At 44.3% G+C, this 26354-nt stretch overlaps 1 protein-coding gene across 1 annotated transcript in view; it reads right to left on the reverse strand.

The window, feature by feature from the left end:
- The window catches only part of SLC4A2 (solute carrier family 4 member 2), a 181675-nt gene that overhangs the window by 98768 nt on the left and 56553 nt on the right, over nucleotides 1-26354 (reverse strand). The window contains exons 2-4 of the mRNA XM_075847551.1: nucleotides 8697-8853; nucleotides 5676-5893; nucleotides 5226-5326 (exon numbers count right to left, since the gene is read on the reverse strand). Coding sequence (XP_075703666.1) covers nucleotides 5226-5326; nucleotides 5676-5893; nucleotides 8697-8853 — 476 coding nt within the window. The remainder of the gene's footprint in view (nucleotides 1-5225; nucleotides 5327-5675; nucleotides 5894-8696; nucleotides 8854-26354) is intronic.

Consider the following 26354-nt stretch of genomic DNA (forward strand, 5'->3'; position numbering starts at 1 on the left):
ATCTGTGCAGCCCTGACAACTAACCTGCATCTGTGCAGCCCTGACAACTATCCTGCATCTGTGCAGCCCTAACAACTACCCTGCATCTGTGCAGCCCTGACAACTACCCTGCATCTGTGCAGCCCTGACAACTATCCTGCATCTGTGCAGCCCTGACAACTATCCTGCATCTGTGCAGCCCTGACAACTATCCTGCATCTGTGCAGCCCTGACAACTATCCTGCATCTGTGCAGCCCTGACAACTATCCTGCATCTGTGCAGCCCTGACAACTACCCTGCATCTGTGCAGCCCTGACAACTAACCTGCATCTGTGCAGCCCTGACAACTATCCTGCATCTGTGCAGCCCTGACAACTACCCTGCATCTGTGCAGCCCTGACAACTACCCTGCATCTGTGCAGCTCTGACAACTATCCTGCATTTGTGCAGCCCTGACAACTACCCTGCATCTGTGCAGCCCTGACAACTATCCTGCATCTGTGCAGCCCTGACAACTACCCTGCATCTGTGCAGCCCTGACAACTACCCTGCATCTGTGCAGCCCTGACAACTATCCTGCATCTGTGCAGCCCTGACAACTACCCTGCATCTGTGCAGCCCTGACAACTACCCTGCATCTGTGCAGCTCTGACAACTATCCTGCATCTGTGCAGCCCTGACAACTATCCTGCATCTGTGCAGCCCTGACAACTACCCTGCATCTGTGCAGCCCTGACAACTATCCTGCATCTGTGCAGCCCTGACAACTACCCTGCATCTGTGCAGCCCTGACAACTATCCTGTATCTGTGCAGCCCTGACAACTATCCTGCATCTGTGCAGCCCTGACAACTATCCTGCATCTGTGCAGCCCTGACAACTACCCTGCATCTGTGCAGCCCTGACAACTACCCTGCATCTGTGCAGCCCTGACAACTACCCTGCATCTGTGCAGCCCTGACAACTACCCTGCATCTGTGCAGCCCTGACAACTATCCTGCATCTGTGCAGCCCTGACAACTATCCTGCATCTGTGCAGCCCTGACAACTATCCTGTATCTGTGCAGCCCTGACAACTATCCTGCATCTGTGCAGCCCTGACAACTACCCTGCATCTGTGCAGCCCTGACAACTAACCTGCATCTGTGCAGCCCTGACAACTATCCTGTATCTGTGCAGCCCTGACAACTATCCTGCATCTGTGCAGCCCTGACAACTATCCTGCATCTGTGCAGCCCTGACAACTATCCTGCATCTGTGCAGCCCTGACAACTATCCTGCATCTGTGCAGCCCTGACAACTATCCTGCATCTGTGCAGCCCTGACAACTATCCTGCATCTGTGCAGCCCTGACAACTAACCTGCATCTGTGCAGCCCTGACAACTAACCTGCATCTGTGCAGCCCTGACAACTACCCTGCATCTGTGCAGCCCTGACAACTAACCTGCATCTGTGCAGCCCTGACAACTATCCTGCATCTGTGCAGCCCTGACAACTAACCTGCATTTGTGCAGCCCTGACAACTATCCTGCATCTGTGCAGCCCTGACAACTATCCTGCATCTGTGCAGCCCTGACAACTATCCTGCATCTGTGCAGCCCTGACAACTAACCTGCACTTGTGCAGCCCTGACAACTATCCTGTATCTGTGAAGCCCTGACAACTATCCTGCATCTGTGCAGCCCTGACAACTAACCTGCATCTGTGCAGCCCTGACAACTATCCTGCATCTGTGCAGCCCTGACAACTATCCTGCATCTGTGCAGCCCTGACAACTAACCTGCACTTGTGCAGCCCTGACAACTATCCTGTATCTGTGCAGCCCTGACAACTATCCTGCATATGTGCAGCCCTGACAACTATCCTGCATCTGTGCAGCCCTGACAACTATCCTGCATCTGTGCAGCCCTGACAACTAACCTGCATCTGTGCAGCCCTGACAACTATCCTGCATCTGTGCAGCTCTGACAACTATCCTGCATCTGTGCAGCCCTGACAACTATCCTGCATCTGTGCAGCCCTGACAACTATCCTGCATCTGTGCAGCCCTGACAACTATCCTGCATCCGTGCAGCCCTGACAACTACCCTGCATCTGTGCAGCCCTGACAACTAACCTGCATCTGTGCAGCCCTGACAACTATCCTGCATCTGTGCAGCCCTGACAACTAACCTGCATTTGTGCAGCCCTGACAACTATCCTGCATCTGTGCAGCCCTGACAACTATCCTGCATCTGTGCAGCCCTGACAACTAACCTGCACTTGTGCAGCCCTGACAACTATCCTGTATCTGTGCAGCCCTGACAACTAACCTGCACTTGTGCAGCCCTGACAACTATCCTGTATCTGTGAAGCCCTGACAACTATCCTGCATCTGTGCAGCCCTGACAACTAACCTGCATCTGTGCAGCCCTGACAACTATCCTGCATCTGTGCAGCCCTGACAACTATCCTGCATCTGTGCAGCCCTGACAACTAACCTGCACTTGTGCAGCCCTGACAACTATCCTGTATCTGTGCAGCCCTGACAACTATCCTGCATATGTGCAGCCCTGACAACTATCCTGCATCTGTGCAGCCCTGACAACTATCCTGCATCTGTGCAGCCCTGACAACTAACCTGCATCTGTGCAGCCCTGACAACTATCCTGCATCTGTGCAGCTCTGACAACTATCCTGCATCTGTGCAGCCCTGACAACTATCCTGCATCTGTGCAGCCCTGACAACTATCCTGCATCTGTGCAGCCCTGACAACTATCCTGCATCCGTGCAGCCCTGACATTTAACCTGCATCTGTGCAGCCCTGACAACTATCCTGCATCTGTGCAGCCCTGACAACTATCCTGCATCTGTGCAGCCCTGACAACTACCCTGCATCTGTGTAGCCCTGACAACTAACCTGCATTTGTGCAGCCCTGACAACTATCCTGCATCTGTGCAGCCCTGACAACTATCCTGCATCTGTGCAGCCCTGACAACTAACCTGCATTTGTGCAGCCCTGACAACTATCCTGCATCTGTGCAGCCCTGACAACTATCCTGCATCTGTGCAGCCCTGACAACTATCCTGCATCTGTGCAGCCCTGACAACTAACCTGCACTTGTGCAGCCCTGACAACTATCCTGTATCTGTGAAGCCCTGACAACTATCCTGCATCTGTGCAGCCCTGACAACTAACCTGCATCTGTGCAGCCCTGACAACTATCCTGCATCTGTGCAGCCCTGACAACTATCCTGCATCTGTGCAGCCCTGACAACTATCCTGCATCTGTGCAGCCCTGACAACTAACCTGCACTTGTGCAGCCCTGACAACTATCCTGTATCTGTGCAGCCCTGACAACTATCCTGCATATGTGCAGCCCTGACAACTATCCTGCAACTGTGCAGCCCTGACAACTACCCTGCAACTGTGCAGCACTGACAACTACCCTGCATCTGTGCAGCCCTGACAACTATCCTGCATCTGTGCAGCCCTGACAACTATCCTGCATCTGTGCAGCCCTGACAACTAACCTGCATCTGTGCAGCCCTGACAACTATCCTGCATCTGTGCAGCCCTGACAACTATCCTGCATCTGTGCAGCCCTCACAACTATCCTGCATCTGTGCAGCCCTGACAACTAACCTGCATCTGTGCAGCCCTGACAACTATCCTGCATCTGTGCAGCCCTGACAACTATCCTGCATCTGTGCAGCCCTGACAACTACCCTGCATCTGTGCAGCCCTGACAACTATCCTGCATCTGTGCAGCCCTGACAACTAACCTGCATCTGTGCAGCCCTGACAACTAACCTGCATCTGTGCAGCCCTGACAACTATCCTGCATCTGTGCAGCCCTGACAAATATCCTGCATCTGTGCAACCCTGACAACTATCCTGCATCTGTGCAGCCCTGACAACTAACCTGCATCTGTGCAGCCCTGACAACTATCCTGCATCTGTGCAGCCCGGACAACTAACCTGCATCTGTGCAGCTCTGACAACTATCCTGCATCTGTGCAGCCCTGACAACTACCCTGCATCTGTGCAGCCCTGACAACTACCCTGCATCTGTGCAGCCCTGACAACTATCCTGCATCTGTGCAGCCCTGACAACTAACCTGCATCTGTGCAGCCCTGACAACTATCCTGCATCTGTGCAGCCCTGACAACTATCCTGCATCTGTGCAGCCCTGACAACTATCCTGCATCTGTGCAGCCCTGACAACTACCCTGCATCTGTGAAGCCCTGACAACTAACCTGCATCTGTGCAGCCCTGACAACTATCCTGCATCTGTGCAGCCCTGACAACTATCCTGCATCTGTGCAGCCCTGACAACTATCCTGCATCTGTGCAGCCCTGACCACTAACCTGCATCTGTGCAGCCCTGACAACTATCCTGCATCTGTGCAGCCCTGACAACTATCCTGCATCTGTGCAGCCCTGACAACTATCCTGCATCTGTGCAGCCCTGACAACTATCCTGCATCTGTGCAGCCCTGACAACTATCCTGCATCTGTGCAGCCCTCACAACTATCCTGCATCTGTGCAGCCCTGACAACTAACCTGCATCTGTGCAGCCCTGACAACTATCCTGCATCTGTGCAGCCCTGACAACTATCCTGCATCTGTGCAGCCCTGACAACTACCCTGCATCTGTGCAGCCCTGACAACTATCCTGCATCTGTGCAGCCCTGACAACTAACCTGCATCTGTGCAGCCCTGACAACTAACCTGCATCTGTGCAGCCCTGACAACTATCCTGCATCTGTGCAGCCCTGACAAATATCCTGCATCTGTGCAGCCCTGACAACTATCCTGCATCTGTGCAGCTCTGACAACTATCCTGCATCTGTGCAGCCCTGACAACTATTCTGCATCTGTGCAGCCCTGACAACTATCCTGCATCTGTGCAGCCCTGACAACTATCCTGCATCCGTGCAGCCCTGACAACTATCCTGCATCTGTGCAGCCCTGACAACTATCCTGCATCTGTGCAGCCCTGACAACTATCCTGCATCTGTGCAGCTCTGACAACTATCCTGCATCTGTGCAGCCCTGACAACTATCCTGCATCCGTGCAGCCCTGACAACTATCCTGCATCTGTGCAGCCCTGACAACTATCCTGCATCTGTGTAGCCCTGACAACTATCCTGCATCTGTGTAGCCCTGACAACTATCCTGCATCTGTGCAGCCCTGACAACTATCCTGCATCTGTGTAGCCCTGACAACTATCCTGTATCTGCCTTTCACTTACCTCACTGCTCCAGATTTCTGTTCTTTACTTCCAGCATCTACCGATGACACCGACACCACCCCAGAATTTCTCTTTGGGTTATCCTCCTCCACTGGGAAGAACTACAAAAAAACAGGAGACATTAGAAGCTCCTCTCTACAAGTTGTGGATCTTGACATTTGTGTTTTCCCGGTCAATAAAAATGCAGACGTTAATGGACATAAACCACCTTGAAGGCCGTGGTATATCTGCTCCAATGAGATAAAAATAGGATATTCGTTGTGCCCGTAGTGCCTGGTTTATTGCCCGCGTGTGATCAGGGTACAAGTGTCTTCTAACAATGAATGCAAGGCGTCTTACTGAATGGAATTTGAGACTTTAGGTGAGGTTTGTGAATGATACATGGAGGACCACGACATGGGGTGTGTGAAGTGACAACAGCAAGCCTGGTGACCATAAAGCCGGCATCACCTGCATGTCTGCAGCTTCAGGCCCTTCATCCGGGGTTTTTTCCCCATCAGTGTCTTCTTCTTCTTCCCTCTCTTCGATGGTGCCCGGAGTATCTCCAGGAACTGAGGTTCTTCTCCGCCTCTTCTTCTTCTTGTGTTTGCGCGGGTCTCGACTGGAGATATCAGAGGGGAGGTGGGATGACAAAGGATGGTGGATATGATGTGAGGACTGACGGTGGTCTAAAATACAATTAGTAAAACATGCACATATGGTGAGTTATATCATTGGACAATCAGCAGAACTTCACTCATACAACAAGGATCCCATAAATGAGATGCAAAATAATATCTCCTGGACCCTACTCTCCCCCTGTTCCCCTGCCCCCCACTCTCCGCCTGTTCTCCTGCTCCTTATGCACTTCATGTTCCCCTGGCCCTCACTCTCGTGTTCCCCTGTCAAAAACTTTCCACCTTTACCCCTGGCCCTCACTCTCATCGTGTTCTCCTGGCCCTCACTCTCCTCCTGAGTGACACTCACTCTTCTCCTGTTCTCCTCACACTCACTCTTCTCCTGTTCTCCTGACCCTCACACTTCTCCTGTTCCCCTGACCCTCACTCTCATCGTGTTCTCCTGGCCCTCACTCTCATCGTGTTCTCCTGACCCTCACTCTCCTCCTGAGTGACACTCACTCTTCTCCTGTTCCCCTGACCCTCACACTTCTCCTGTTCTCCTGAGTGACACTCATTCTTCTCCTGTTCTCCTGACCCTCACACTACTCCTGTTCTCCTGACCCTCACACTACTCCTGTTCTCCTGACCCTCACACTTCTCCTGACCCTCACACTACTCCTGTTCCCCTGACCCTCACACTTCTCCTGTTCTCCTGTGTGACACTCATTCTTCTCCTGTTCTCCTGACCCTCACACTACTCCTGTTCTCCTGACCCTCACACTACTCCTGTTCTCCTGACCCTCACACTTCTCCTGACCCTCACACTACTCCTGTTCTCCTGACCCTCACACTTCTCCTGTTCTCCTGACCCTCACACTTCTCCTGTTCTCCTGACCCTCACACGTCTCCTGTTCTCCTGTGTGACACTCACTCTCCTCCTGTTCCCCTGACCCTCACACTTCTCCTGTTCTCCTGACCCTCACACTTCTCCTGGTCTCCTGACCCTCACACTTCTCTTGGTCTCCTGACCCTCACACTTCCCCTGTTCTCTTGACACTCACACTTCTCCTGAGTGACACTCACTCTTCTCCTGTTCTCCTGACCCTCACATTACTCCTGTTCTCCTGAGTGACACTCACTTTTCTCCTGACCCTCACACTACTCCTGTTCTCCTGACCCTCACACTTCTCCTGTTCTCCTGACACACACTTCTCCTGTTCTCCTGAGAGACACTCACTCTTCTCCTGTTCTCCTGACCCTCACACTACTCCTGTTCTCCTGACACTCACATTACTCCTGTTCTCCTGACCCTCACACCTCTCCTGTTCTCCTGACCCTCACACTTCTCCTGTTCTCCTGACCCTCACACTTCTCCTGTTCTCCTGACCCTCACACTTCTCCTGTTCTCCTGACCCTCACACTTCTCCTGTTCTCCTGACCCTCACACTTCTCCTGTTCTCCTGACCCTCACACTTCTCCTGTTCTCCTGACCCTCACTTCTCCTGTTCTCCTGACCCTCACACTTCTGTTGACCCTCACACTTCTCCTGTTCTCCTGACCCTCACTCTCCTCCTGTTCTCCTGACCCTAACTCTTCAGCTGCTCTCCTGACCTTCACTCTTCTCCTGTTCTCCTGACCCTCACATTTCTCCTGACCCCCACTCTTCCGCTGCCCTCCTGACCCTCTCACCATGTATTTCCCTGACGCTTCCTCTCCTTGTGTTCTCCTGACCCTCAATCTAATCATGTTCTCTTGACCCTCAGTCTAATCTTGTTCTCCTGATCCTCAATCTAATTGTGTTTTCCTGACCCTCTCTAATCGTGTTCCCCTGACCCTCACTCTAATCGTGTTCCCCTGACCCTCACTCTAATCGTGTTCTCCTGACCCTCACTCTAATCGTGTTCTCCTGACCCTCTCACCATGTATTTCCCTGACGCTTCCTCTCTTTGTGTTCTCCTGACCCTCAATCTAATTATGTTCTCTTGACCCTCACTCTAATCGTGTTCTCCTGACCCTCAATGTAATAGTGTTCTCCTGCCCTTTACTCTCCTCCTGTTATCCAGCCCTTCACTCTCCTTATGTTTACATGTCCAGACTCTTCTCATGTTATCCTGTCCGACACTCTCCTTGTGTTTTGCTGCCCCTCATTGTTCTCCTGCACCTCACTCTCCTCGTGTTCTCATGACTCTCACTCTTTTCATGTTATTCTGACCCTCACTCTCCTCATGTTCTTGTGCTTCTTACTCTCCATGTATTTGCCTGCTCCTCACTCTCCTCATGTTCTCCTAAGCTTCACTCCTTGCTTTCTCCTGGCCCTCACTCCTTGCGTTCTCCTGACCCTCACTCCTTGCGTTCTCCTGACCCTCACTCCTTGCGTTCTCCTGACCCTCACTCCTTGCGTTCTCCTGACCCTCACTCCTTGCGTTCTCCTGACCCTCACTCCTTGCGTTCTCCTGACCCTCACTCCTTGCGTTCTCCTGACCCTCACTCCTTGCGTTCTCCTAACCCTCACTCCTTGCGTTCTCCTGACCCTCACTCCTTGCGTTCTCCTGACCCTCACTCCTTGCGTCCTCCTGACCCTCACTCCTTGCCTTCTCCTGACCCTCACTCCTTGCGTTCTCCTGACCCTCACTCCTTGCGTTCTCCTGACCCTCACTCCTTGCGTTCTCCTGACCCTCACTCCTTGCGTTCTCCTGACTCTCACTCCTTGCGTTCTCCTGACCCTCACTCCTTGCGTTCTCCTGATCCTCACTCCTTGTGTTCTCCTGACCCTCACTCCTTGCGTTCTCCTGACCCTCACTCCTTGCGTTATCCTGACCCTCGCTTTTTTTGTGCTGTCCTTTCTTCTGTCTTCTTTCTGTCCCTAACTTACATTGGAAGTCTTCTTCGCTGTAACTCTTCCCCAACTCAGTTGGACTTCGAGGATGAGCATCCTGTAGAATATCCTCAAATCTCTCCACACCAAGAGCCTGAATGACATCTCCTTCATCTTCATAATGGGAAATCTGGGGAGATAGTTCTGGTGGTGGCTGCAACACACAAACAAAATTGGTCAAAATAAAATAATATTAGGTCCCACCAGAGTTGAAATTAGATCAAAGTCCTGAACTGCCTGTTTTTATAATGTATATCAGGGGCTTCAGTCGGTTTCCTATCGGCAGATGTCATGTTTTATCATTATCATCAATCGTGTTCGATTATTGAAACCAGGGCTAGGTGAGTATAACATTTATTATTTTAATGGGGAATATTTCTGTGTGGGGAGACACTAAGAGGACATTCCTACTGTGCGGGGCAATAAGGGGACATCACTACTATTAGGAACTAAGAGGGCATCATTACTGTCATTACTGTGAGGGAGGCACACATTCTATTTGGGGGCACTAAGGGGGAATTTTACTATGTGGGGGAAGCTAAAGGGGTCTTATAACTCTAAAGGAGCATTAAAGGGTAACTAAACATTCAGTCACCAAACTTCTGACATGTCATAGTGACATGTCAGAAGTTTTGGTCTGTGGGGGTCTGAGCACTGAGACCCCCACCGATAGCTAAAACGAAGCGGCAAAATTACTCATGTGAGCGCTGAGCCGCTTGCTTTCTGTTCGGCTTTTCTTGGAAAGCCGATCAGTTGGTGTACGGACTCAATAGAAAGTTTATGGGCCCATACACCAACTGCTCGGCTTTCCGAGAAAAGCCGAACAGAAAGCAAGCGGCTTGGCGCTCACACGAACGCTTCTGCTGCTTCGTTTTAGTGATCAGCGGGAGATTTAGTGCTCAGACCCCTAGCGATCAAAACTGATGACATGTCACTATGACATGTCAGAAGTTTGTTGAACGTTCAGTTACCCTTGCTATATAAGGGGCACTTAGGGACATCACTACTATTAGGAACTAAGAGGGCATTATTTCTTTCATTACTGTGAGGGAGGCACTAAAGAGGCACACTTTCTATTTGGAGGCACTAATGGGGAATTTTTCTGTGTGGGGAAAGCTGAATGGGTCTTATAACTCTAAAGGAGCATTAAGGGGCATATTTTCTATATAAGGGACACTTAGGGGACATTAGCACTGTGGGAAAACACTAAAGGGGCATCATCATATGTGGGACACTATTCCTGTGTACCACATAAGGAGAGCACTGTGAACGTCTCTAGGGCAGAAAGGGGCACTATTACTGTGTGCTGCACAAAGGGGGGCGCTATGTGTGGGGAAAAGTTTGCCAATATATTTTTTTATGGCCACTTTCTGTGTGGCACTATTTTTGCAGCAGTAGGGCAACGATAAGGAGGCAGCAGGATAGGAGGTTGGGGAGGGTGCTAGAAAAGTGAAGAGCTAAACACGTCTAGGCAGCAAGCTCTGCACAGATGAGTTGTAATCAGGAGAAGTTGTCAAAGAAGTCGGTGTCTGATGGAGAGAAAAGGGGAAAGCGAAAAACTCCAATTGGAGAAAACATCACCTGTGAGTCACCGGATGTAATTGTACCGTATTCATTACATTGTACCCACAGCATGATTATAATCTGCAGAGCTCCAGTGTATAACTTTTATGTGTTATGCAACTATTGCAGATGAAGTTATTCCTGTTATTTATCCTTAAACCCTTTTAAAGACATCTGGACTTCACTGCAGGTCCTCCCCAGGTCGCAGTCCCTTGAGAAGAACCAATAGGCGGAGGTGGCGCAACGTTAAGCAAGATGTAGTCAGGGCCCAGGAGTCATCAATGGTAGTCAGCAAGACAGTAATGAATGTAAAGAGAGGCAGAAAAAAAAGCCATAAACCAAGGCAGTAAGCAACAGGACTGACTGAAAATGTATAGAGCTGAGAAGAGGATAACTGAGAAGCAGCAAAACTCAGGCACAAAATAACCATTGCATTGCTGCATCGCAGTACACAGAAACCAGAGGATGCATCCAATAGCATGTGACCACTTTATAAGCTCTGTATGGTGACATTTTTATTTTTTGTGGCAGATATATGTGGTCATAGTGTGGTGGTATTATTCAGTCACTATGTGGTTATGGTGTATTGGTATTACTCAGTAACAGTATGGAGGTATTATTCAGTCACTATGTGGTTATGGTGTGGAGGTATTATTCAGTAACAGTATGGGGGTATTATTCAGTCACTATGTGTTTATGGTATGGAGGTATTATTCAGTAACAGTATGGGGGTATTATTCAGTCACTATGTGGTTATGGTGTATTGGTATTACTCAGTAACAGTATGGGGGTATTATTCAGTCACTATGTGGTTATGGTGTGTGGGTATTATTCAGTAACCGTATGGGGGTATTATTCAGTCACTATGTGGTTACGGTGTGGAGGTATTAGTCAGTAACAGTATGGGGGTATTAGTCAGTCACTATGTTGTTATGGTGTGGTGGTATTATTCAGTAACAGTATGGAGGTATTATTCAGTCACTATGTGGTTATGGTGTGGTGGTATTAGTCAGTAACAGTATGGGGGTATTATTCAGTAACAGTATGGGGGTATTATTCAGTCACTATGTGGTTATGGTGTGGAGGTATTATTCAGTAACAGTATGGGGGTATTATTCAGTCACTATGTGGTTATGGTGTGGTGGTATTAGTCAGTCACTATGTGGTTATGGTGTGGCGGTATTATTCAGTAACAGTATGGGGGTATTATTCAGTCACTATGTGGTTATGGTGTGGGGGTATTATTCAGTAACAGTATGGTGGTATTAGTCAGTCAGTATGTGGTTATGGTGTGGCGGTATTATTCAGTAACAGTATGGGGGTATTATTCAGTCACTATGTGGTTATGGTGTGGAGGTATTATTCAGTAACAGTATGGGGGTATTAGTCAGTCATTATGTGGTTATGGTGTGGAGGTATTAGTCAGTAACAGTATGGGGGTATTATTCAGTCACTATGTGGTTATGGTGTGGTGGTATTATTCAGTAACAGTATGGGGGTATTATTCAGTCACTATGTGGTTATGGTGTGGAGGTATTATTCAGTAACAGTATGGGGGTATTATTCAGTCACTATGTGGTTATGGTGTGGTGGTATTATTCAGTAACAGTATGGGGGTATTATTCAGTCACTATGTGGTTATGGTGTGGTGGTATTAGTCAGTAACAGTATGGGGGTATTATTTAGTCACTATGTGGTTATGGTGTGGAGGTATTATTCAGTAACAGTATGGGGGTATTATTCAGTAACAGTATGGTGGTATTATTCAGTCACTATGTGGTTATGGTGTGGAGGTATTATTCAGTAACAGTATGGGGGTATTATTCAGTCACTATGTGGTTATGGTGTGGTGGTATTATTCAGTAACAGTATGGGGTATTAGTCAGTCACTATGTGGTTATGGTGTGGAGGTATTATTCAGTAACAGTATGGGGGTATTATTCAGTCACTATGTGGTTATGGTGTGGTGGTATTATTCAGTAACAGTATGGGGGTATTAGTCAGTCACTATGTGGTTATGGAGTGGTGATATTATTCAGTAACAGTATGGGGGTATTATTCAGTAACAGTATGGTGGTAAAATTCAGTAACAGTATGGGGGTATTATTCAGTAACAGTATGGGGGTATTATTCAGTCACTATGTGGTTATGGTGTGGAGGTATTATTCAGTAACAGTATGGGGATATTAGTCAGTCATTATGTGGTTATGGTGTGGTGGTATTATTCAGTAACAGTATGGGGTATTAGTCAGTCACTATGTGGTTATGGTGTGGAGGTATTATTCAGTAACAGTATGGGGGTATTATTCAGTCACTATGTGGTTATGGAGTGGTGGTATTATTCAGTAACAGTATGGGGGTATTATTCAGTAACAGTATGGTGGTATTATTCAGTAACAGTATGGTGGTATTATTCAGTAACAGTATGGGGGTATTAGTCAGTCACTATGTGGTTATGGAGTGGTGGTATTATTCAGTAACAGTATGGGGGTATTATTCAGTAACAGTATGGTGGTATTATTCAGTAACAGTATGGGGGTATTATTCAGTCACTATGTGGTTATGATGTGGGGGTATTATTCAGTAACAGTATGGGGGTATTAGTCAGTCACTATGTGGTTATGATGTGGAGGTAATATTCAGTAACAGTATGGGGGTATTATTCAGTCACTATGTGGTTATGGTGTGGAGGTATTATTCAGTAACAGTATGAGGGTATTATTCAGTCACTATGTGGTTATGGTGTGGTGGTATTATTCAGTAACAGTATGGGGGTATTATTCAGTCACTGTGGTTATGGTGTGGAGGTATTATTCAGTAACAGTATGGGGGTATTAGTCAGTCACTATGTGGTTATGGTGTGGGGGTATTAGTCAGTAACAGTATGGGGGTATTAGTCAGTCACTATGTGGTTATGGTGTGGAGGTATTATTCAGTAACAGTATGGGGGTATTATTCAGTCATTATGTGGTTATTGTGTAGAGGTATTATTCAGTAACAGTATGGGGGTATTATTCAGTCCCTATGTGGTTATGGTGTGGAGGTATTATTCAGTAACAGTATGGGGGTATTATTCAGTCACTATGTGGTTATGGTGTGGGGGTATTATTCAGTAACAGTATGGGGGTATTAGTCAGTCACTATGTGGTTATCGTGTGGTGGTATTATTCAGTAACAGTATGGTGGTATTATTCAGTCACTATGTGGTTATGGTGTGGAGGTATTATTCAGTAACAGTACGGGGGTATTATTCAGTCACTATGTGGTTATGGTGTGGAGGTATTATTCAGTAACAGTATGGGGGTATTATTCAGCAACAGTATTGGGGTATTATTCAGTAACAGTATGGGGTATTATTCAGTAACAGTATGGGGTATTATTCAGGAACAGTATGGGGTATTATGCAGTCACTATGTGGTTATGGTGTGGTGGTATTATTCAGTAACAGTATGGGGGTATTATTCAGTCACTATGTGGTTATGGTGTGGAGGTATTATTCAGTAACAGTATGGGGGTATTATTCAGTCACTATTTGGTTATGGTGTGGAGGTATTATTCAGTAACAGTATGGGGGTATTAGTCAGTCACTATGTGGTTATGGTATGGAGGTATTATTCAGTAACAGTATGGGGATATTATTCAGTCACTATGTGGTTATGGTATGGAGGTATTATTCAGTAACAGTATGGTGGTATTATTCAGTAACAGTATGGGGGTATTATTCAGTCACTATGTGGTTATGGTGTGGAGGTATTATTCAGTAACAGTATGGTGGTATTATTCAGTCACTATGTGGTTATGGTGTGGAGGTATTATTCAGTAACAGTATGGGGGTATTATTCAGTAACAGTATGGGGGTATTATTCAGTCACTATTTGGTTATGGTGTGGGGGTATTAGTCAGTAACAGTATGGGGGTATTATTCAGTCACTATTTGGTTATGGTGTGGGGGTATTAGTCAGTAACAGTATGGGGGTATTATTCAGTCACTATGTGATTATGGTGTGAAGGTATTATTCAGTAACAGTATGGTGGTATTATTCAGTCACTATGTGGTTATGGTGTGGAGGTATTAGTCAGTAACAGTATGGGGGTATTATTCAGTCACTATGTGGTTATGGTGTGGAGGTATTAGTCAGTAACAGTATGGAGGTATTATTCAGTCACTATGTGGTTATGGTGTGGAGGTATTATTCAGTAACAGTATGGTGGTATTATTCAGTCACTATGTGGTTATGGTGTGGTGGTATTATTCAGTAACAGTATGGGGATATTATTCAGTCACTATGTGGTTATGGTGTGGTGGTATTATTCAGTAACAGTATGGGGGTATTATTCAGTCACTATTTGGTTATGGTGTGGGGGTATTAGTCAGTAACAGTATGGGGGTATTAGTCAGTCACTATGTGGTTATGGTGTGGAGGTATTATTCAGTAACAGTATGGGGTATTATGCAGTCACTATGTGGTTATGGTGTGGTGGTATTATTCAGTAACAGTATGGGGGTATTATTCAGTCACTATGTGGTTATGGTGTGGAGGTATTATTCAGTAACAGTATGGGGGTATTATTCAGTCACTATTTGGTTATGGTGTGGAGGTATTATTCAGTAACAGTATGGGGGTATTAGTCAGTCACTATGTGGTTATGGTATGGAGGTATTATTCAGTAACAGTATGGGGATATTATTCAGTCACTATGTGGTTATGGTATGGAGGTATTATTCAGTAACAGTATGGTGGTATTATTCAGTAACAGTATGGGGGTATTATTCAGTCACTATGTGGTTATGGTGTGGAGGTATTATTCAGTAACAGTATGGTGGTATTATTCAGTCACTATGTGGTTATGGTGTGGAGGTATTATTCAGTAACAGTATGGGGGTATTATTCAGTAACAGTATGGGGGTATTATTCAGTCACTATTTGGTTATGGTGTGGGGGTATTAGTCAGTAACAGTATGGGGGTATTATTCAGTCACTATTTGGTTATGGTGTGGGGGTATTAGTCAGTAACAGTATGGGGGTATTATTCAGTCACTATGTGATTATGGTGTGAAGGTATTATTCAGTAACAGTATGGTGGTATTATTCAGTCACTATGTGGTTATGGTGTGGAGGTATTAGTCAGTAACAGTATGGGGGTATTATTCAGTCACTATGTGGTTATGGTGTGGAGGTATTAGTCAGTAACAGTATGGAGGTATTATTCAGTCACTATGTGGTTATGGTGTGGAGGTATTATTCAGTAACAGTATGGTGGTATTATTCAGTCACTATGTGGTTATGGTGTGGTGGTATTATTCAGTAACAGTATGGGGATATTATTCAGTCACTATGTGGTTATGGTGTGGTGGTATTATTCAGTAACAGTATGGGGGTATTATTCAGTCACTATTTGGTTATGGTGTGGGGGTATTAGTCAGTAACAGTATGGGGGTATTAGTCAGTCACTATGTGGTTATGGGGTGAAGGTATTATTCAGTAACAGTATGGTGGTATTATTCAGTCACTGTGTGGTTATGGTGTGGAGGTATTAGTCAGTAACAGTATGGGGGTATTATTCAGTCACTATGTGGTTATGGTGTGGAGGTATTAGTCAGTAACAGTATGGAGGTATTATTCAGTCACTATGTGGTTATGGTGTGGAGGTATTATTCAGTAACAGTATGGTGGTATTATTCAGTCACTATGTGGTTATGGTGTGGAGGTATTAGTCAGTAACAGTATGGGGGTATTAGTCAGTCACTATGTGGTTATGGTGTGGAGGTATCATTCAGTATCAGTATGGGGGTATTAGTCAGTCACTATGTGGTTATGGTGTGGCGGTATTATTCAGTAACAGTATGGGGGTATTATTCAGTCACTATGTGGTTATGGTGTGGTGGTATTATTCAGTAACAGTATGGGGGTATTAGTCAGTCATTATGTGGTTATGGTGTGGCGGTATTATTCAGTAACAGTATGGGGGTATTATTCAGTCACTATGTGGTTATGGTGTAGAGGTATTATTCAGTAACAGTATGGGGGTATTAGTCAGTCACTATGTGGTTATGGTGTGGGGGTATTAGTCAGTAACAGTATGGGGGTATTATTCAGTCACTATGTGGTTATGGTGTGGTGGTATTATTCAGTAACATTATGGGGGTATTAGTCAGTCACTATGTGGTTATGGTGTGGAGGTATTATTCAGTAACAGTATGGGGGTATTAGTCAGTCACTATGCGGTTATGGTGTGGTGGTATTATTCAGTAACAGTATGGAGGTATTATTCAGTCACTATGTGGCTATGGTGTGGAGGTATTATGCAGTAACAGTATGGGGGTATTATTCAGTCACTATGTGGTTATGGTGTGGGGGTATTATTCAGTAACAGTATGGGGGTATTATTCAGTCACTATGTGGTTATGGTGTGGTGGTATTATTCAGTAACAGTATGGGGTATTATTCAGTCACTATGTGGTTATGGTGTGGAGGTATTATTCAGTGACAGTACGGGGGTATTATTCAGTCACTATGTGGTTATGGTGTGGAGGTATTATTCAGTAACAGTATGGGGGTATTATTCAGTAACAGTATTGGGGTATTATTCAGTAACAGTATGGGGTATTATTCAGTAACAGTATGGGGTATTATTCAGGAACAGTATGGGGTATTATTCAGTCACTATGTGGTTATGGTGTGGTGGTATTATTCAGTAACAGTATGGGGGTATTATTCAGTCACTATGTGGTTATGGTGTGGAGGTATTATTCAGTAACAGTATGGGGGTATTATTCAGTCACTATTTGGTTATGGTGTGGAGGTATTATTCAGTAACAGTATGGGGGTATTAGTCAGTCACTATGTGGTTATGGTGTGGAGGTATTATTCAGTAACAGTATGGCGGTATTATTCAGTCACTATGTGGTTATGGTGTGGTGGTATTATTCAGTAACAGTATGGGGGTATTATTCAGTCACTATGTGGTTATGGTATGGAGGTATTATTCTGTAACAGTATGGGGATATTATTCAGTCACTATGTGGTTATGGTATGGAGGTATTATTCAGTAACAGTATGGTGGTATTATTCAGTAACAGTATGGGGGTATTATTCAGTCACTATGTGGTTATGGTGTGGAGGTATTATTCAGTAACAGTATGGTGGTATTATTCAGTCACTATGTGGTTATGGTGTGGAGGTATTATTCAGTAACAGTATGGGGGTATTATTCAGTAACAGTATGGGGGTATTATTCAGTCACTATGTGGTTATGGTGTGGAGGTATTATTCAGTAACAGTATGGGGGTATTATTCAGTAACAGTATGGGGGTATTATTCAGTCACTATGTGGTTATGATGTGGTGGTATTATTCAGTAAAAGTATGAGGGTATTATTCAGTCACTATGTGGTTATGGTGTGGCGGTATTATTCAGTAACAGTATAGGGGTATTATTCAGTCACTATGTGGTTATGGTGTGGGGGTATTATTCAGTAACAGTATGGGGGTATTATTCAGTCACTATGTGGTTATGGTGTGGGGGTATTATTCTGTAACAGTATGGGGGTATTATTCAGTAAAAGTATGGGGGTATTATTCAGTCACTATGTGGTTATGGTGTAGCAGTATTATTCAGTAAGAGTATGGGGGTATTAGTCAGTCACTATGTGGTTATGGTGTGGCAGTATTATTCAGTAACAGTATGGGAGTATTATTCAGTCACTATGTGGTTATGGTGTGGAAGTATTATTCAGTAACAGTATGGGGGTATTATTCAGTCACTATGTGGTTATGGTGTGGTGGTATTATTCAGTAACAGTATGGTGGTATTATTCAGTCACTATGTGGTTATGGTGTGGGGGTATTATTCAGTAACATTATGGGAGTATTATTCAGTCACTATGTGGTTATGGTGTGGAGGTATTATTCAGTAACAGTATGGGGGTATTATTCAGTCACTATGTGGTTATGGTGTGGCGGTATTATTCAGTAACAGTATAGGGGTATTATTCAGTCACTATGTGGTTATGGTGTGGGGGTATTATTCAGTAACAGTATGGGGGTATTATTCAGTCACTATGTGGTTATGGTGTGGGGGTATAATTCAGTAACAGTATGGGGGTATTATTCAGTAACAGTATGGGGGTATTATTCAGTCACTATGTGGTTATGGTGTAGCAGTATTATTCAGTAACAGTATGGGGGTATTAGTCAGTCACTATGTGGTTATGGTGTGGCAGTATTATTCAGTAACAGTATGGGAGTATTATTCAGTCACTATGTGGTTATGGTGTGGAGGTATTATTCAGTAACAGTATGGGGGTATTATTCAGTCACTATGTGGTTATGGTGTGGTGGTATTATTCAGTAACAGTATGGTGGTATTATTCAGTCACTATGTGGTTATGGTGTGGGGGTATTATTCAGTAACATTATGGGAGTATTATTCAGTCACTATGTGGTTATGGTGTGGAGGTATTATTCAGTAACAGTATGGGGGTATTATTCAGTCACTATGTGGTTATGGTGTGGTGGTATTATTCAGTAACAATATGGGGGTATTATTCAGTCACTATGTGGTTATGGTTGTGGTGGTATTATTCAGTAACAGTATGGCGGTATTATTCAGTAACAGTATGGGGGTTTTATTCAGTCACTATGTGGTTATGGTGTGGAGGTATTATTCAGTAACAGTATGGGGGTATTATTCAGTCACTATGTGGTTATGGTGTGGTGGTATTATTCAGTAACTGCATGGGGGTATTAATCAGTCACTATGTGGTTATGGTGTGGGGGTATTATTCAGTAATATTATGGGGGTATTATTCAGTCACTATGTGGTTATGGTGTGGTGGTATTATTCAGTCACTATGTGGTTATGGTGTGGCGGTATTATTCAGTAACAATATGGGGGTATTATTCAGTCACTATGTGGTTATGGTGTAGGTGTTATTCAGTAACAGTATGGAGGTATTATTCAGTAACAGTATGGGGGTATTAGTCAGTCACTATGTGGTTATGGTGTGGTGGTATTATTCAGTAACAGTATGGGGGTATTATTCAGTAACTATGTGGTTACGGTGTGGTAGTATTATTCAGTAACAGTTTGGTGGTATTATTCAGTCACTATGTAGTTATGGTGTGAAGGTATTATTCAGTAACAGTATGGGCGTATTATTCAGTAACAGTATGGGGGTATTATTCAGTGACAATGTGGTTATGGTGTGGAGGTATTAGTCAGTAATAGTATGGGGGTATTATTCAGTCATTATGAGGTTATGGTGTGGCAGTATTATTCAGTAACAGTATGGGGGTATTATTCAGTCACTATGTGGTTATGGTGTGGTGGTATTATTCACTAACAGTATGGGTATATTACTCAGTCACTATGTGGTTATGGTGTGGTGGTATTATTCAGTAACAGTATGGGGGTATTATTCAGTCACTATGTGGTTATCGTGTGGTGGTATTATTCAGTAACAGTATTGTGGTATTATTCAGTCACTATGTGGTTATGGTGTGGTGGTATTATTCAGTAACAGTATGGTGGTATTATTCAGTCACTGTGGTTATGGAGTGGTGGTATTATTCAGTAACAGTATGGTGGTATTATTCAGTCACTATGTGGTTATGGTGTGGGGGTATTATTCAGTAACAGTATGGGGGTATTATTCAGTCACTATGTGGTTATGGTGTGGCGGTATTATTCAGTAACAATATGGGGGTATTATTCAGTCACTATGTGGTTATGATGTATCGGAATTTTTCAGTAACAGTATGGGGGTATTATTCAGTCACTATGTGGTTATGATGTATCGGTATTATTCAGTAACAGTATGGGGGTATTATTCAGTCACTATGTGGTTATGGTGTGGAGGTATTATTCAGTAACAGTATGGGGGTATTATTCAGTCACTATGTGGTTATGGTGTGGAGGTATTATTCAGTAACAGTATGGGGGTATTATTCAGTAACTATGTGGTAACGGTGTGGTAGTATTATTCAGTAACAGTTTGGTGGTATTATTCAGTCACTATGTGGTTATGGTGTGGAGGTATTATTCAGTAACAGTATGGGGGTATATTATTCAGTCACTATGTGGTTATGGTGTGGAGGTATTATTCAGTAACAGTATGGGGGTATTATTCAGTCACTATGTGGTTATGATGTAGAGGTATTATTCAGTAACAGTATGGGGGTATTATTCAGTCACTATGTGGTTATGGTGTGGTGGTATTATTCAGTAACAGTATGGGGGTATTAGTTAGTCACTATGTGGTTATGGTGTGGAGGTATTATTCAGTAACAGTATGGGGGTATTATTCAGTCACTATGTGGTTATGGTGTGGAGGTATTATTCAGTAACAGTATGGTGGTATTATTCAGTCACTATGTGGTTATGGTGTGGAGGTATTATTCAGTAACAGAATGGGGGTATTATTCAGTCACTATGTGGTTATGGTGTGGAGGTATTATTCAGTAACAGTATGGGGGTATTATTCAGTCACTATGTGGTTATGGTGTGGTGGTATTATTCAGTAACAGTATGGGGGTATTATTCAGTCACTATGTGGTTATGGTGTGGCGGTATTATTCAGTAACAGTATGGGGGTATTATTCAGTAACAATATGGGGGTATTATTCAGTCACTATGTGGTTATGGTGTAGGTGTTATTCAGTAACAGTATGGCGGTATTATTCAGTAACGTTATGGGGGTTTTATTCAGTCACTATGTGGTTATGGTGTGGAGGTATTATTCAGTAACAGTATGGTGGTATTATTCAGTCACTGTGGTTATGGTGTGGAGGTATTATTCAGTAACAGTATGGGGGTATTATTCAGTCACTATGTGGTTAAGGTGTGGAGGAATTATTCAGTAACAGTATGGTGGTATTATTCAGTCACTATGTGGTTATGGTGTGGTGGTATTATTCAGTAACAGTATGGGGGTATTATTCAGTCACTGTGGTTATGGTGTGGAGGTATTATTCAGTAACAGTATGGGGGTATTATTCAGTCACTATGTGGTTATGGTGTGGAGGAATTATTCAGTAACTCTATGGTGGTATTATTCAGTCACTATGTGGTTATGGTGTGGAGGTATTATTCAGTAACAGTATGGGGTATTATTCAGTCACTGTGGTTATGGTGTGGAGGTATTATTCAGTAACTCTATGGTGGTATTATTCAGTCACTATGTGGTTATGGTGTGGAGGTATGATTCAGTAACAGTATGGGGGTATTATTCAGTCACTATGTGGTTATGGTGTGGAGGTATTATTCAGTAACCGTATGGGGGTATTATTCAGTAACAGTATGGGGGTATTATTCAGTAACAGTATGGTGGTATTATTCAGTCACTATGTGGTTATGGTGTGGTGGTATTATTCAGTAACAGTATGGAGGTATTAGTCAGTCACTATGTGGTTATGGTGTGGGGGTATTATTCAGTAACAGTATGGTGGTATTATTCAGTCACTGTGGTTATGGTTTGGTGGTATTACTCAGTAACAGTATGGGGGTATTATTCAGTCACTGTGGTTATGGTGTGGTGGTATTATTCAGTAACAGTATGGGGGTATTATTCAGTCACTATGTGGTTATGGTGTGGAGGTATTATTCAGTAACAGTATGGTGGTATTATTCAGTCACTATGTGGTTATGGTGTGGGGGTATTATTTAGTAACAGTATGGGGGTATTATTCAGTCACTATGTGGTTATGGTGTGGGGGTATTATTCCGTAATAGTATGGGGGTATTATTCAGTCACTATGTGGTTATGGTGTGGTGGTATTATTCAGTAACAGTATGGGGGTATTATTCAGTCACTATGTGGTTATGATGTGGAGGTATTATTCAGTAACAGTATGGGGGTATTATTCAGTCACTATGTGGTTATGGTGTGGAGGTATTATTCAGTAACAGTATGGTGGTATTATTCAGTCACTATGTGGTTATGGTGTGGGGGTATTATTTAGTAACAGTATGGGGGTATTATTCAGTCACTATGTGGTTATAGTATGGGGGTATTATTCAGTCACTATGTGGTTTTGGTGTGGTGGTATTATTCAGTAACAGTATGGGGGTATTATTCAGTCACTATGTGGTTATGATGTATCGGTATTATTCAGTAACAGTATGGGGGTATTATTCAGTCACTATGTGGTTATGGTGTGGAGGTATTATTCAGTAACAGTATGGGGGTATTAGTCAGTCACTATGTGGTTATGGTGTGGCGGTATTATTCAGTAACAGTATGGGGGTATTAGTCAGTCACTATGTGGTTATGGTGTGGAGGTATTATTCAGTAATAGTATGGGGGTATTATTCAGTCACTATGTGGTTATGGTGTGGTGGTATTATTCAGTAACAGTATGGGGGTATTATTCAGTAACTATGTGGTTATGGTGTGGTAGTATTATTCAGTAACAGTTTGGTGGTATTATTCAGTCACTATGTGGTTATGGTGTGGAGGTATTAGTCAGTAATAGTATGGGGGTATTATTCAGTCACTATGTGGTTATGGTGTGGTGGTATTACTCAGTAACAGTATGGGGGTATTATTCAGTCACTATGTGGTTATGGTGTGGCGGTATTATTCAGTAACAGTATGGGGGTATTATTCAGTCACTATGTGGTTATGGTGTGGTGGTATTATTCACTAACAGTATGGGTATATTATTCAGTCACTATGTGGTTATGGTGTGGAGATATTATTCAGTAACAGTATGGGGGTATTATTCAGTAACAGTATGGGGGTATTATTCAGTCACTATGTGGTTATGGTGTGGGGGTATTATTCAGTAACAGTATGGGGGTATTATTCAGTCACTATGTGGTTATGATGTAGAGGTATTATTCAGTAACAGTATGGGGGTATTATTCAGTCACTATGTGGTTATGGTGTGGCGGTATTATTCAGTAATAGTATGGGGGTATTAGTCAGGCACTATGTGGTTATGGTGTGGAGGTATTATTCAGTAACAGTATGGGGGTATTATTCAGTCACTATGTGGTTATGGTGTGGGGGTATTATTCAGTAACAGTATGGGGGTATTATTCAGTCACTATGTGGTTATGATGTAGAGGTATTATTCAGTAACAGTATGGGGGTATTAGTCAGTCACTACGTGGTTATGGTGTGGTGGTATTATTCAGTAACAGTATGGGGGTATTAGTTAGTCACTATGTGGTTATGGTGTGGAGGTATTATTCAGTAACAGTATGGGGGTATTAGTCAGTCACTATGTGGTTATGGTACGGGGGTATTATTCAGTAACAGTATGGGGGTATTATTCAGTCACTATGTGGTTATGGTGTGGAGGTATTATTCAGTAACAGTATGGTGGTATTATTCAGTCACTATGTGGTTATGGTGTGGTGGTATTATTCAGTAACAGTATGGGGGTATTCGTCAGTCACTATGTGGTTATGGTGTGGTGGTATTATTCAGTAACAGTATGGGGTATTATTCAGTCACTATGTAGTTATGGTGTGGGGGTATTATTCAGTATCAGTATGGTGGTATTAGTCAGTCACTATGTGGTTATGGTGTGGTGGTATTATTCAGTATCAGTATGGTGGTATTATTCAGTCACTATGTGATTATGGTGTGGTGGTATTATTCAGTAACAGTATGGGGGTATTATTCAGTAACAGTATGGGGGTATTATTCAGTCACTATGTGGTTATGGTGTGGTGGTATTATTCAGTAACAGTATGGGGGTATTAGTCAGTCACTATGTGGTTATGGTGTGGAGGTATTATTCAGTAACAGTATGGGGGTATTATTCAGTCACTATGTGGTTATGGTGTAGGTATTATTCAGTATTAGTATGGGGGTATTATTCAGTCACTATGTGGTTATGGTGTGGGGGTATTATTCAGTAACATTATGGGGGTATTATTCAGTCCCTATGTGGTTATGGTGTGGAGGTATTATTCAGTAATAGTATGGAGGTATTATTCAGTCACTATGTGGTTATGGTGTGGAGGTATTATTCAGTAACAGTATGGGGGTATTCGTCAGTCACTATGTGGTTATGGTGTGGTGGTATTATTCAGTAACAGTATGGTGGTATTATTCAGTCACTATGTGGTTATGGTGTGGAGGTATTATTCAGTAACAGTATGGGGGTATTAGTCAGTCACTATGTGGTTATGGTGTGGAGGTATTATTCAGTAACAATATGGGGGTATTAGTCAGTCACTATGTGGTTATGGTGTGGAGGTATTATTCAGTAACAATATGGGGGTATTATTCAGTCACTATGTGGTTATGGTGTGGTGTTATTATTCAGTAACAGTTTGGTGGTATTATTCAGTCACTATGTGGTTATGGTGTGGTGGTATTATTCAGTAACAGTATGGGGGTATTATTCAGTAACAGTATGGGGGTATTATTCAGTCACTATGTGGTTATGGTGTGGAGGTATTATTCAGTAACAGTATGGGGGTATTATTCAGTCATTATTTGGTTATGGTGTGGAGGTATTATTCAGTATTAGTATGGGGGTATTATTCAGTCACTATGTGGTTATGGTGTGGGGGTATTATTCAGTAACATTATGGGGGTATTATTCAGTCACTATGTGGTTATGATGTGGTGGTATTATTCAGTAACAGTATGCAATGGCGGATTATAATGTGGGCGTTTCGGGCGGTCGCCCGGGGCCCGAGGCTGCCAGGGGGCCCATCGGGGCCCGAGGCTGCCCGGGGGCCCATCGGGGCCCGAGGCTGCCAGGGGGCTCATTGCGGCCCGAACCGCACACAAACTTAAAAAACTATGCAGCGCTACCGCGCTGCCTGCTTCCGACTGAATCTGCATCCGCAGGACGCAGATTCAGTTGGGTTGAATGCTGGAGCCTCGCTCCAGCATTCACTCTGCCGTGAGCGGCTCGGTGCAGGCAGGCGCGATGTAGTGACGTCATCGCGCCTGTCTGCACGGAGTCACTCACAGCACAGCACAGTGCAGAGGAGGAGAAGCATCGCATCCCCCACCGTCGTGGGAACCGGAATAGGTAAGCAATTATGTTTTCTTTTTTTATTAGGTACGTACATATGGGGCATTATGCTGTGTCAGCTATGGGGCATTATACTGTGTCACCTCTATGGGGCATTATGCTGTGTCAGCTATGGGGCATTATACTGTGTCACCTCTATGGGGCATTATACTGTGTCAGCTATGGGGCATTATACTGTGTCAGCTATGGGGCATTATACTGTGTCAGCTATGGGGCATTATACTGTGTCAGCTATGGGGCATTATACTGTGTCAGCTATGGGGCATTATACTGTGTCAGCTATGGGGCATTATGCTGTGTCAGCTATGGGGCATTATACTGTGTCACCTCTATGGGGCATTATACTGTGTCAGCTATGGGGCATTATACTGTGTCACCTCTATGGGGCATTATGCTGTGTCAGCTATGGGGCATTATACTGTGTCAGCTATGGGGCATTATGCTGTGTCAGCTATGGGGCATTATACTGTGTCAGCTATGGGGCATTATACTGTGTCAGCTATGGGGCATTATACTGTGTCAGCTATGGGGCATTATGCTGTGTCAGCTATGGGGCATTATACTGTGTCAGCTATGGGGCATTATACTGTGTCAGCTATGGGGCATTATACTGTGTCAGCTATGGGGCATTATGCTGTGTCAGCTATGGGGCATTATACTGTGTCAGCTATGGGGCATTATACTGTGTCAGCTATGGGGCATTATACTGTGTCAGCTATGGGGCATTATACTGTGTCAGCTATGGGGCATTATACTGTGTCAGCTATGGGGCATTATGCTGTGTCAGCTATGGGGCATTATGCTGTGTCAGCTATGGGGCATTATACTGTGTTGCGGCTATGGAGGCATTATAATGTGTAGCAGCTATGGGGGCAATATAATGTGTCACAGCTATGGGGGCAATATAATGTGTCACAGCTATGGGGGCATTATACTGTGTCGCAGCTATGGGGGCATTATACTGTGTCAGCTATGGGGCATTATACTGTGTTGCAGTTATGGGGGCATTATACTGTGTCACATCTATGGGGCATTATACTGTGGGGGCAGCTATGGGTGGCAATATACTGTGTCTCAGCTATGGG

This window comes from Rhinoderma darwinii (genome assembly GCF_050947455.1).
Source record: "Rhinoderma darwinii isolate aRhiDar2 chromosome 5 unlocalized genomic scaffold, aRhiDar2.hap1 SUPER_5_unloc_2, whole genome shotgun sequence".
Classification (NCBI taxonomy): domain Eukaryota; kingdom Metazoa; phylum Chordata; class Amphibia; order Anura; family Rhinodermatidae; genus Rhinoderma; species Rhinoderma darwinii.